This window comes from Dromiciops gliroides, chromosome 6 (assembly GCF_019393635.1).
Source record: "Dromiciops gliroides isolate mDroGli1 chromosome 6, mDroGli1.pri, whole genome shotgun sequence".
Taxonomy (NCBI): Eukaryota; Metazoa; Chordata; class Mammalia; order Microbiotheria; family Microbiotheriidae; genus Dromiciops; species Dromiciops gliroides.
Window position 1 is genome coordinate 48,337,765 of NC_057866.1, and position 12,550 is coordinate 48,350,314.

General features: G+C 39.9%; 1 protein-coding gene across 3 annotated transcripts in view; it reads right to left on the minus strand.

Annotated features, from left to right (window-relative positions):
* Window positions 1-12,550, minus strand: part of NELL1 (neural EGFL like 1) — a 909,424-nt gene that overhangs the window by 46,567 nt on the left and 850,307 nt on the right. For 2 of the 3 annotated variants that reach the window (XM_043971020.1, XM_043971018.1), the window contains exon 16: window positions 8,954-9,094. The exons of the other annotated variant lie outside the window; for it this stretch is intronic. In XM_043971020.1, the coding sequence (XP_043826955.1) occupies window positions 8,954-9,094 (141 nt within the window). The remainder of the gene's footprint in view (window positions 1-8,953; window positions 9,095-12,550) is intronic. 3 annotated transcript variants of the gene reach the window in all.

Below are 12,550 nucleotides of genomic sequence, written 5' to 3' on the forward strand. Positions count from 1 at the left end.
TTTATCCACTGTGCCACCTAGCTGCCCCCTCAACTAAGGTTTAGAAGAAGCTCGGGAGTTAGAGGAGCATTTGTAAGCAGGAAGTCTAAGGCATGGGGGACTTAGCCTGTAGAGGGGTAGGGGATGGAACACTATGGATGAAGAAGAAGGAGTCTAGTCTGTCTGGACTGTCAAGCACATATAGGGGAGTCATATATAATAGTAGCCAGATTGCCAAAAGCTTTACCTGATAAATAGAAAACTCAGTAACTTTTATTTGAGGCAGCAGTGGACCACCAGAGGTTTCTGGAGCAGAAAAAGAACAAACCTTAAGCCCCACTGTACTGTGCTCTGCGTTTCACCAATATTATCTCATTTGATTCTCTCAACAACCCTGCAGTGGAGATGCTAGCATTATCCCTGTTTTACAACGGGGGAAGTTTAGACAATCAGAGATGAAGTGACTTGCACAGCAAGGGGCTGGATTTGAACTCATCTCTTTCTGATTCCAGGCCTAGTGCTCTATCCACTCTACCACCAGTTACCTCTAATATAAAAAGCAAGTGACTTGATGAGATTGTGGTAATTTTGTGGAGGACAGAGAGGGAGAGAAATGAGAGGCCAGACCAAAATTAGAAAGTTGTCCCAATAGTCCAAGCCGATAGATTCATCCCTAGGCTTACAGAGCACTCATAATATGGTACAAGATGGAAATGGAAATTGATGCACATGACTAGAGAGAGAATGCATTTGGGGACAGCCGTAGTAGTGCTGCTCAGTAACTCCACAGTGAAAGGAAACACAACAGAATCTTGTTGTTCCCCTCCCCTTCCCTCCCTGTGGGGCGCAGGTCTGGAATCACTAACGTTCAGTAGCAATGCAGGCCTTTCTCCTGACCCGCCGTCCTTCCCTTCAGCCTGCATTTGACAATGTTTGCTTTTACCTTTTTTGGCATCCCAGGTTTCTGACAACAATGAGTTTGTTCAGAAGTCATGTGATACCACAAGAGTCTGTCATGGCCTTGAGAAGAATCCAATCATAGGTTCACCAGTTTTAGATCTGGATACAACCTTTTCATTCAGTCGTGTTTCAGTCATGTCCAATTCTTTGTGACCCCATTTGGGGTTTTCTTGGTAAAGATACTGGAGTGGTTTGCCACTTCCTTCTCCAGACCATTTTACAGGTGAGGAAACTGAAGGAAATAGGAGTTAAGTGACTTGCCCATGGTTACACAGCTACTATCTTAGGTTGGATTTGAACTTGGGTCTTTCTGACTCTGCCCAGCACTCTATCCACTGTGCCACGTGCCTGCCTTTAGAGGCCACCAAATACAACCCCATATTTTACAAAGGAGGGAATTATCCAAGGAGACTGACTTGCCTGACTGAGTCAGGATTTGAGTATAGATCTTTGTTGCTCAGAGCCCTGTGACATCCAGTGGAAGAAAACTAAAGGCTGACACGTGGCATCTCTTTCTATGAACATGGTCTCTGTGACAGCCAACAGTGACTGAAAACCCATTACAAAAATGAAACACATAAAGATGGTCCCATATGTTTTGAGATGTTTCATATCTTGCCATAGGAAGCCCTCACACAACTTCTGTAAACAAAGCTTTGTCCATTTGGACATGGGTAGACACCAGGAAAGCCCACCCTGTGATAAGCAGGTGAATTGAAAATCAGTCTCTGACTCCAGAATTAAGTCTACACACAAAAGGGAGTGGATAACCAAGGCGATTATCTGTGAATGCTCAGGAAAGGCAAAAACAACCTAAAACACTCAGGCTCAAAACCACTCGTTTTAAATCAATCCATTATCTTCACCTCCCATTTAAAATCGGCAAGAGGATCTTTCAGAAGATTCACTTTCACTCAATTTAACATTCATTGATTAGGATCTACGAGAGTCAAAGCAAGAAAAATTGAAATGTCTTTTTTTATAATGAAAGAATACAGTCGATTTAATCCATTTTTGTTCCAACTGTTTATGAAGCAAGGCGGGGAAGACAAGATCAAAAATCATCCCCTCCTCCCAGAGTATATTTTATATTGAGACTTCTTTAGTTTTGTTTTTTTTTCCCCAGTGTGATGACTCCTACAAACTCAAGTCTCGACCTATTTATAGCTTAAGAGTTGCTAATGGCTTGTGATGAGTATCGAAATTGTGATGAATTTCTTTGATCTTACTTGGGCTTGTTTTCAAAAGCTAGGCATACAATCCATTCCTGGACACATTCTCTACATCATTCCTTTTTCTCAGGGTTTACAGAACCTTATTTTCTTTCTCAAGACATGTCACTGGCATAGGAGGGTATCTGAAGAGAACATATGTTGCTTAATCTCAGTCATTTTCCATAGATATATTCAAAATTAGAGGGAAACATTTTTTGTCTATTCTTTTAAACTTGGCATCACTGAAAAATCGTATGTGGGTGAGAGCATCATTCCTTGGTCCTTTAATCATGGAGGAAGGTTGTATCAGATAGTAAATAGTAGAGAGGATTTTCCAGGAAGACATAAACTAGAGTCCTAGAAATGGTATTGACCAAGCATCCTTGGGTAAGTCGCTTAAAGCAGAGCGAGGCTTAGCTTGCTCTTTAAGTACTTTAAGAGACTTAATTTAAAAGAAAAAAATTAAAAATAAGAAAAGGAAAACAGTCTAATGTACAGAATCTTGTGGGAGATGGAGAAAATGGGTCATAGGGAAGAGAAAAAGATACCCACACACGTACATACAAGATGAAAGGAAGGGAGACTGGGCAGCCAGGGTCAGGGCTCTTGGCTGGTCACATGCTTCATGCAGATTTCCAGTAGAAACCTTTTTTTTTTCCAGGGCAATGAGGGTTAAGTGACTTGCCCAGGGTTACATAGCTAGTAAATGTCAAGGGTCTGAGACCAGATTTGAATTCAGGTCCTCCTGAATCTAGGGCCAGTGTTTTATCCGCTGTGCCAACTAGCTGCCCCTCCATGAGGGCTTTGGGCTTTGACCAAAGTTCAACAGTATGTGTTTTCAATGGGCTGTCAATTTTGGGTTTTCCCAATAGGCTCTGGAAAATATAGGATAGTCCTGACATCATACAGAGCTTTAAGATGTGCAAAAGGATATTGCCTTGGGTGTCAGCTAGTAATTGCCAGAGGCTGGTTTTCAACTCAGGTCTTCCTGATTCTAGGCCCATCACTCTACCTACTTCATCACAAATGCAAAAAGGAGGGAGAGTAGAGTGCGGTGAGAAAGGAAAAATAAGAGAGGAGGAAGAAGTTGAAGCAGAGGAAGAGGGTGAAGAGGTGATTTTGATGGAAAGCTGTGATTTTAATCAGTAAAGTTGCCTTCCAGTTGGGAAACTCCCTCCACCCATGCAGACTGATTTGAAATTGATATGCTTAGTTGCCTGGGCCAAAAAGAGATGATCTAACTTGCATAAAATTACCCAGTTACTGTGTAGCAAAGGCAGGGCTTCCTGATTCCAAGGTCTGCTTGGAATACAGGTTTAAAGTTGAATTAAGGTATAGGAGAGCTGAGTTTTATTCTGACCATCTTCACTAATGTGACCTTGTAATAATGTACACCATTCATCTTGACTTTAACAGCTACTACACCATGCTTATAATGTCCCAAATATTGACAATTCTTCAAGTTTAGCTCAAATTATTCCTCAATCATGAAATCTGCCTTACTACTCTTGTCCTCACTGATTTCCCTCTCATCTAAAATATTTACAATCTGTCTCACATAATTAAACACTTAATTATATTCTGTCTCTCATTGTTTGCTGTTGTTTTGCGTGTGTAAGTCATACATCCCCAGTTAGGCTACATGCTTCTCAACAGTGGTGACTGCAGCTGATCATTCTGTAACCCCCCACAGTGCCACAGAATTTTGAGCACACAAAGTATTTCTCTTTATAAAATAGCAAAAATGTATCATTGTATAGGGCTTTTTAGTTTTCTAAGTGTCTTCCTTCCTATTATGTCTTTTGATCTCCACAGTGATCCAGTGCGTTAGTCAGGACAGCTATTATGATCTCAAGTTTCCAAATGAGGAAACATAGACATTCTCTAGTGGAAAGAATACTGTGCCAGAAGTCAGGGACCCAGATTTTATTTCCTCCTCTCTAGCTAAAGAAATCCCAGCGTGACATTGGACGTATCAGTTAACATTTCTGGGCCACACTCTCCTCGTCTTTACAAAGAGGGCTGTGAGTTAGATGATTGAGTGAAAGTCAAGGTGTATTACGTGTATGATTACAAGGTCACATGGGGAGTCAGTGAGGAGGATCAGAACAGAACCCAGATCTCCCATCTAGGAATCCACCTCTAGACCTCTACAGATTCTAATAAGAATTCCAAGAAATATTGACTGACCCACTGTTACCTAAAAAAACTACACACCTGTGGTCCATGATCATGGCAGGTGTTCCCAGTTTTCCCCAGAAGGCGAATGGAGGAAATATACCAATGAGAAGTGTCAAAAAGCAATCACAGCTTCACCAAACTTAGGTGGAAAAACTAGGTTTGTTACAAGAGAAATGGACATGCATGTGGAACCCAGAGTCAGACCAAAGAGTTCACCATCCATATAGAAGTTTGCATGTTTACAGCAACAGGACCAGGCCCTCCACCAAAAGGGCGTGGCATGGGAGGGGAAAGGTGCACTAAAGGTAGGAAAAGGACCAAACCCCACCCAACGGGGAGGAGCAAGGCCACAGCAAAAGCCACCTTCTTCTCCCCTTGGGAACTCTGAGACCATGAAAATATGATGGTGTCCTTATCTACAAGGGGCCAGCTGCACAAGCCTAATGCAGATTGGCTTTATTCCCTCCCCTCCCAACAGCAGGGTGGGGTGGGGGTGTTCAGTTTGTCCTTGATACATTCAGGGCTTCCTGTATACTTTGGGTCCAGTGTTTCTGGAAAATATGGCCACTCAAAAAGTCAAGTTTAGGGGACTCCTTAACAGTCCTTAACAGAAGATGGGAAATGGAGGTAGGTGTGCAGTCTGTAAGAGCTTTGCATCTCCTCTTTCATTACTCTTGAAGACACATCCATTACATCCTTTTGATGCTGCCAGAAAGGGACAGCCACCAGCAGCAGCATGTGGTTTGTGTTTTGCTGCTGGCAATGACCGCTGCTCTGATTGTACTCAGGGTTGACTGCATTGAAGGATGAGTGAACACAGATCTTCGAGATCTGGGATTACAAGGGAACATCGGGATGGAATGAGCATTGAGGAAGCATCTTGAGTGGTAAATACTGCAAAGCCTCAGTAATTGGAATGATCTTTTCTAGTAAGTCAGCCAGTTAATGTTTAGTAAGCACCAACTGTATTCCAGGTATTGTGTTAAGCACTGAAAAATACATAGAAATGTAAAAGACAGATCTTGCTCTCAGTCTCATGGGGGAAATAACTTGGAGCGAGAGAGAAGTCATTCATTGCCCAAGTCACAATGGGTTCCAACTGCCAAACTCTTTCTCCTAATAATTTTTACCACCTGGGGAAAGTGGGAGGAAGATGAGAGGAGATGAGAAGGTAAAATAATTTCTTTTCAGTTTGCTGTGCAACAACTCCTTTATAGCCATTCACCTTGCTCTGTGTGTGTTAATAAAGCATGTGGTCACTGAAAAATAAGGGTAGCAGTACCCATTAACACACCTCCCCCTCCAAATAGAAACTCTCCATTTTAACAAATAATTATGTAGTCAAGCAAAACATTTCATCATGATACAATGGAAAGAGCAAAGGCCTTGGGGTTAAAGACCTTGGTTCTAATCTTGTCAGAGATGTTTACTATCTTCATAACTTCAGGCAGCTTAGTCTACCTAGGTTACAGTTTCTTCATCTATAAAACAAAGGGGTTGGACTAGAAAGTCACTTAGGACACCTGCCCACCACTGTCATAGCAATATACAAATGCCTAAACCTCATTGTTAAATATTTCACTTATAGCAGCATTCTTAGTAATGATTCCAAGACACAGATAATTCGGCTTTTGTTACTGTAACATAGTATTTTCAAGTTCAACAGAGCTTTGGTGTCTCAAACTACCATCAAGAGACAAAATGAACAGTTTATCCTGGTGCTGATAGGTCATGGTTATCATCATCTGTTAGTATCAGACATTCATTTTAGTTGATAGCTTTTTGTACTTCCCACCTTGGCAGGGAAGTCTGATTTCAGTGACAAAGGAAAAACTCTATAGATTTTGATCTTTAGTTAAAAAGGGATTGGGTCTTTCTCCTTTAGTTGCTTCAGAGTAAAACCTTTAATAACCAGAAAACTATTAACTAAAGCCATAATCTAATTCAATTGTGCTTCTTTTGTTTACTGCATTTTTTTTTCTTTTGAACATTTTATTTTTTCCAATTATACTGCTTTATTCCTTTTTAAAATAAAAATATATCTGAACATTCAAAAATGTAATCTTATAGAAAATATCGAGTGTTTTTGGAGAGCTTTATCCTTCACAAAGGGCTTTAACCAATATTATAAACAATTTATCTTCACAACAACTCTGAGAGGGAAGTAAACAAATATTTTATTATCTCCTTCTTAGTAATGGAGAAACTGAGACACAGTGAAGGAAAATAAATTGACATGTCTAAAGTCACACAGAAAATTGGTTACAGTGCCCAGAAAAGAGCCTATTACTCTCTCTTATAGTATAAATTTAGTAAAAAACAAAGGAAAAAAAAACACATTCCATGGCTTTTGTTGAGTTTCCTCCTGAAATCCCAAAGTCTTAAACCTTCCTAGTCATTTTTCAATCATGTCTGATTCTTTGTGACCCCATTTGGGGTTTTCTTGGCAAAGTTACAAGAGTGGTTTGCCATTCTTTTTTCCAGTTCATTTTACATATGAGAAAACTGACATAAACAGAGTGAAGTGACTTGTCCAGGGTCACGCAGCTGCTAAGTGTCTGAGGCCAGATTTCAACTCAGGAAGATGTCTTCCTGACTCTAGGCCCCAGCACTCTTATCTACTATGTCCCCTAGTTGGACAGAGCTAAAAATCTAGAGGTTATCAAAAAAATACTCATGTTCAATAATATCATATTCTGAGGCAGAAAGGTGAAATAACACCTTAAACCTGATGCTGCAATGTTTTTAATTAACCCTTGATTAATCTGAATGTTCCATTAACATGGTGATCCAGTTAGTGATTGATAGGTGCAAGATTGGAACCCAGGGCTCTCCTTATGAATTCACAAGTAGTACTATATATTGCATGGCTTGTTGGAGTTGTTATTCTGACAGTAGCTAGCTGTGTGACCCTCAACAAAAGTAAACCTGCATTTGCTTTGAGCAACTACTTAGGATTTATCTCCTAAGTTATATATGGGTTATGATCTGTCTCAGTGATAGGATTTCCCATAAAAATAGTTTCACATACAGACAAAATCCCAGCTCCTTTGAGTACTGTCTTAACTAGATCTTTTTTCCTCTGCCCTACCCTGCGAGCATTCATGCTTATCACATACAACAAATGAATCAAATAATAATTAAGAACCCTCTGATTTTCCCATAACTGTGAGAAGGCAGTGTGGTGTATAGCTGGAGGGAGCTGCCTTTGGCCCTTTTCTGTTCAGTGTTGAAAGAATTCATCCATCCATCATGTTTTCATGCCCAGGGAGTGAAGGAGAAACTCAAGGATTAAAGGATGCTGTTAACATTATTAATACTGATTTGGCTATCTCAAACTACTTAATATTCATCTATGTCATTGCTGACATAATGAGTAAGTTATGCTCAAGGGCTGTGAAGTAAGCGACAACCATGTTATTCATTGAACTAACTTTTTAAGAGCAGTTTGGGGTCCATGTAGGCTGGGACCTGGATTTCATGGTCAATGCAGGGAAAGATCATAGTAGTAATGATATTGAATCACACCTGCCAGTCCGTCCCGAGTAGAGAAGTGTTCTTTCCTCCTTCTCTAAGATGAATGCCAGAGGCTGAGACAAGCTTCTGGGGTCTGTCTGCTTTCCTTGTTTTCATTCTAAAATAGAGTATTTCACATGCCCTAAATTCTTTTACAGCCCCAACTATGATTCTCACATTCAGAGTGGCGTAAGTTTGCAGGAACTTTCTCTGCAGCAACAATACTGTCTAGGTCATACAAGTATTATTCTCATGCTGTAGATGAAACAGCAAGGTGTCATGCTGAGAGTTCAGGGCATGAAACTTGGAAAACCTAGTTTAAATTCTTGACTCCAACAATAACTGGGGGAACCTGGGCAAGTCATTTAAGATTTGGTGTTATGTTATTCTAAAGAGGCAACTCCTTAAAATGAGAGGGTCCAAGATGAAGAAGTGAGGGAGAAGGTAGAGCTTCTCTGCTCCAACTGCTTCATCCTACAGAGGAAAAGACTAAGAGCCCAAGAGATTTAGTGAGTTGTCCAAAGTCTCACAAGCAGTCATTTGCATTTGTATTCACACACAGTTCCTCCGACCCACCCCAGATCAAGCCTGGTTTCCACTGCATCATGACTAACTCAGATCGACATGGGTACCAATGTCGTGACATCCCACATTTCACCTGAGGCTCTAAAAATGTGAGGTGGTTTGCTCACTTACACCTAACTAATAAGAGTCTGAAGAAAGATTTGAGTTTAGGTTTCTTCACCCCACGCCCAGTGATCTATCCATCTGTAGTAGAATGCTGCCTATCCCATAAGATAAAATGAAGTTTATCTTATGAAGGAATAAAGCACGAGCTTATAGATTTAGAACTGAAAGTGAGGTCAGAGGTCATCTAATCCAGCCCCCTCCTTTTTCATTTGAGGAAACTGAGGTTCAGGAAAGTTAAGTTTACATAGAGAGGAGGCTCCAGAGATGGGATCTGAACTTAGATTCTCTGGCTCAAGACTCTCTCCTGGTTTGTTATGCTGTAACTTTTTCATGAAGTATGGTGGCCAAACAGGCCACCTAGGTCTGACATGATCAGGGTAAAGAGAAAAAATCCTTGGAGTAAAGGTGCTTACCAATACAGGATTCTCCGGAAAGTGAATAGGTTCCATTGTCATGGAAACCGCTTCTGCACTCACAGTGGTACCACCCTGGCAGGTTAACACAGCGGGAATGGTTGTGGCACTCAATGATTCCCTCTGTACATTCATCAATATCTGCCTCAGAGAAAAAAACAAGCCAGCCAGGGAATTAATTTCCTTTGACACTAACATTTCAGCTGATGCTTAAAATAAAAATTCTCATATCAAATTATCAATTAAAATGACAGTGAAAAACACATAGATTCCCATTTACATAGAATCCAAATAAATGAAAGAAAAATACTTTCATATTTGTCCAAAAAGAATTATTGTTCATAAGGCCCAGTTCAAATGTCATTTGCCTCCAAAAAGCCTCTTTTTTAGAGCCCTGCTGCTTCCACACCCCTCATGTGATTTAATTGTACTTTGTACTCCAATCTAACCCAGGAGGTTGTTTGGTTTGTTTTGAGTCGGGTTTGGTTTATTTTTTTCTCAGAGTTAATAATGAAAAGTAGATAGGAACCGGTCCTGAAGGCAGGAATATATGGGTTCAGTCCCTGCTTCTTGACACGTATTTACTCTGTGCTCCTGGACAAGTCACTTAATCTCTTGCTCCATCTAGTTCATTCCCCTCATTTTATAGTTAGGGAAACTGAGGACCAGGAAGGTTAAGACTATATGACATAGACAAGATTTTGGTCTGCACTGGTTATCTCAGAGGGAGTTTCCTCATATTGCATACATAAGTGATTTCCCAGATAACAACCATTATGCTTTTTTTTAAAAAAAATGTGTCTATGTTTTATTTCTCCCACTGGATCTTAACCACACTGATGAATAGAAATTGTGTTTTATTTTATTGATTTTATTTTATGATATTATCATCTTAGCACAGTGTTCTCTATATAATAGGCAAGCAGAAAATGAATGAGTTAATGACAATAATGAGAATCTATAAGATTCTAAAGTGACCATAAAAATTACTTATCTTAGAGGTACTTTGTCTAAGAATATATGTGGAATTTCATTGGTATAGAAGGCTCCTTTTACTAGTATAGATCAACAACTCATAGGTAATGTTATAGAGAGCTCTTAGGGCCCTCAGAATTTGTTAGCTCATATAAAGTCACACAGTTAATTTGTGTCCCGATGACATCTGAACCTAGGACTCTTCCTGACTCCAGCACTATCCCTCTATAAGCTACATCATGCAGCCTCTAAGTTAGACATAATAATAATAACCAGCATCCATAAAGCTCCTTAAGATTTGCCAAGGGGGCAGCTAGGTGGCACAGTGGATAGAGCACTGGCCCTGGATTCAGGAGGACCTGAGTTCAAATTCGGCCTCAGACACTTGACACTTACTAGCTGTGTGACCCTGGGCAAGTCAATTAACCCCAACTGCCTCACCAAAAAAAAAAAAAAAGAAAGAAAGGAAAAAAAAGATTTGCCAAGTAGTTTGTATATGTTATCTGATCTGATTTTACCAACAACTCTGTTATATGGGTGCAGTTATTAACCTCCTTTTACAGATGAACAAACTGAGGTAGATAGGATTGTGCAACTGGTAAGTGTCTAAGACTGGGTTTGAACTAAGGTCTTCTTGATCCATGACTCTGTCCATATTTATGCCTAATTGTAGTCTGATTCCTCAATATTGGTAATCCATGAATGGATAAATTCAAAGAATTGAATATATAGAAAACTTTATTCCTTCCACATTCTTAAAGGGTGTGAGGGAAAAATCAATACTCTTCTCAATAATTTTCAGGAACTCAGCAATGATGTGACAAAGGCTCCTTATTTCCTTCTCATGAGAAGGAGGCACCCTAGTGTGCAGCTAGCGGGTGCCCAGAATGGAGGCTCATAGGCCCCACTTTATCCCTAGTCCCTAGTGCGAATAGACCCTCCCCTTTTTCATCACTAATTGATTACTCAAGGGTTACAATCTACCAGCAAAGACTAGCTAATCGGAATTCAGTATTTCCAACCCTAATTATTGATTTAATTGAGATCAGTTGGACCAAATTGAGACCAGCTCAGGCTCCTAGAATCATGTGATTTTGTTTGCCGGAGGGGGAGGAAAGGATCTGAGACCTTTGTCCTATAAGCAGGTCAGGAGGGTTATGATTGACTGTTATATCCTCATTGAGAGGAGACAACTACCCATTTTCTCACAAAGAGTAAGCTCATAACATACAAAAAATAGTGTATATACATGTATATAATATGTATACATTTCTATATTTACTATTTTGTTATATAATTGTGTTTATATTATATATATTATTATACATAATTACATTAATATTTAATTATACACACACATATATATATATGCATCTATATTATCAGAGGTCCAGACATCACACATTCATTTTTCTGCCTTTGAATAGATTTCTGTTCAAATTCTCTCAAGAAAATACGATACCAAGTCTTGATAATCCCTAAAGTGGAAACCCTCAGAACTTCACTCAGTAAAGCAGTGCCAAGAACCAGTTATCTCTTTGCAATCTAAAGAGTTAGAAATCCAAACAGAGACAATTGGAAGGAACAAGTGGCAGAAGCACTGGAGTGAAACTGTCGAGGGACTTGGGTTCCTTAATCTATTTCAGTCACCAGCCATGTCTACTTACTTGGGCATATCATGTAACTTCTTTAAATAGCTTTTTCCTTATCCTAATAATTCCCTTATCCTATCATTCCTAAATAATTGGGTTGCACTAAATCCTTGTTGAGGTTCCTTTTAGCTCTGGGACTCTGTACTGTGATGTAGAAACATATGGTCTAAGCACCCTTCAGGCTCCAACATCCCATGTTCTCTGTCTTAACATTTCACGTTCTAAGCACTCTTTCGGCTTTGACATTTTATGGTTTGGAAGGTAAGAACTGCCCCAATAGAGGTTGGCTGGAAGCTGGGGAGCAGGAATGGGCACTTCACTTCAACACAATCTTAATTCCCTCTATGTCTGTTCTTAAATGGGTTGGGCAAGAGAAAGGATGGTTAAGTGCTTATGTGACGTAAAAGAATGATAAGAGTTGAGAGCCCATTGTGACAAAAATGGAGACAGAAGCTGATTGAATATTTTCCACAGCTACATGTTCACTGAGAAAAACAAGGGCAAAGAGGAGCACCTTTGCCACTGTCTGAATGAGAAAAGCAGTTTAGCCTTACATTCGCTATATTTGGCATTTGGAATAGGAGCTTTGAAACTTCTCGAACATCCCACTCAGCATCTAGGACGACCTTGGCTGATCCCTCCTCAGCACCTGTCTGTTGTTTGGCTCTGTGAGCTCATGCTTTATTTGTGAGTGCTATAATTACAAGTTGGCAAATTAATTTTATGGGCAATCTTGTTGTGATTAAGAAGGTGCTATATTTTTCATGATATTAATTAAAAAATGATTGCTACTTGTGTTAGCCCTATGGACCTGAGAAAGCAAGAAACAACATCAAAATAAAGGAAATGCCAGCAGTTTACAGCAGTACTCTACAATCACATCAAATATGTAACCAAGTACCTTTTCCTCAGCTAGAATGGGTTGCTTTTGTCCTTTGGGATTCATCTCAAGCCGTCAGCAGTTGGATAG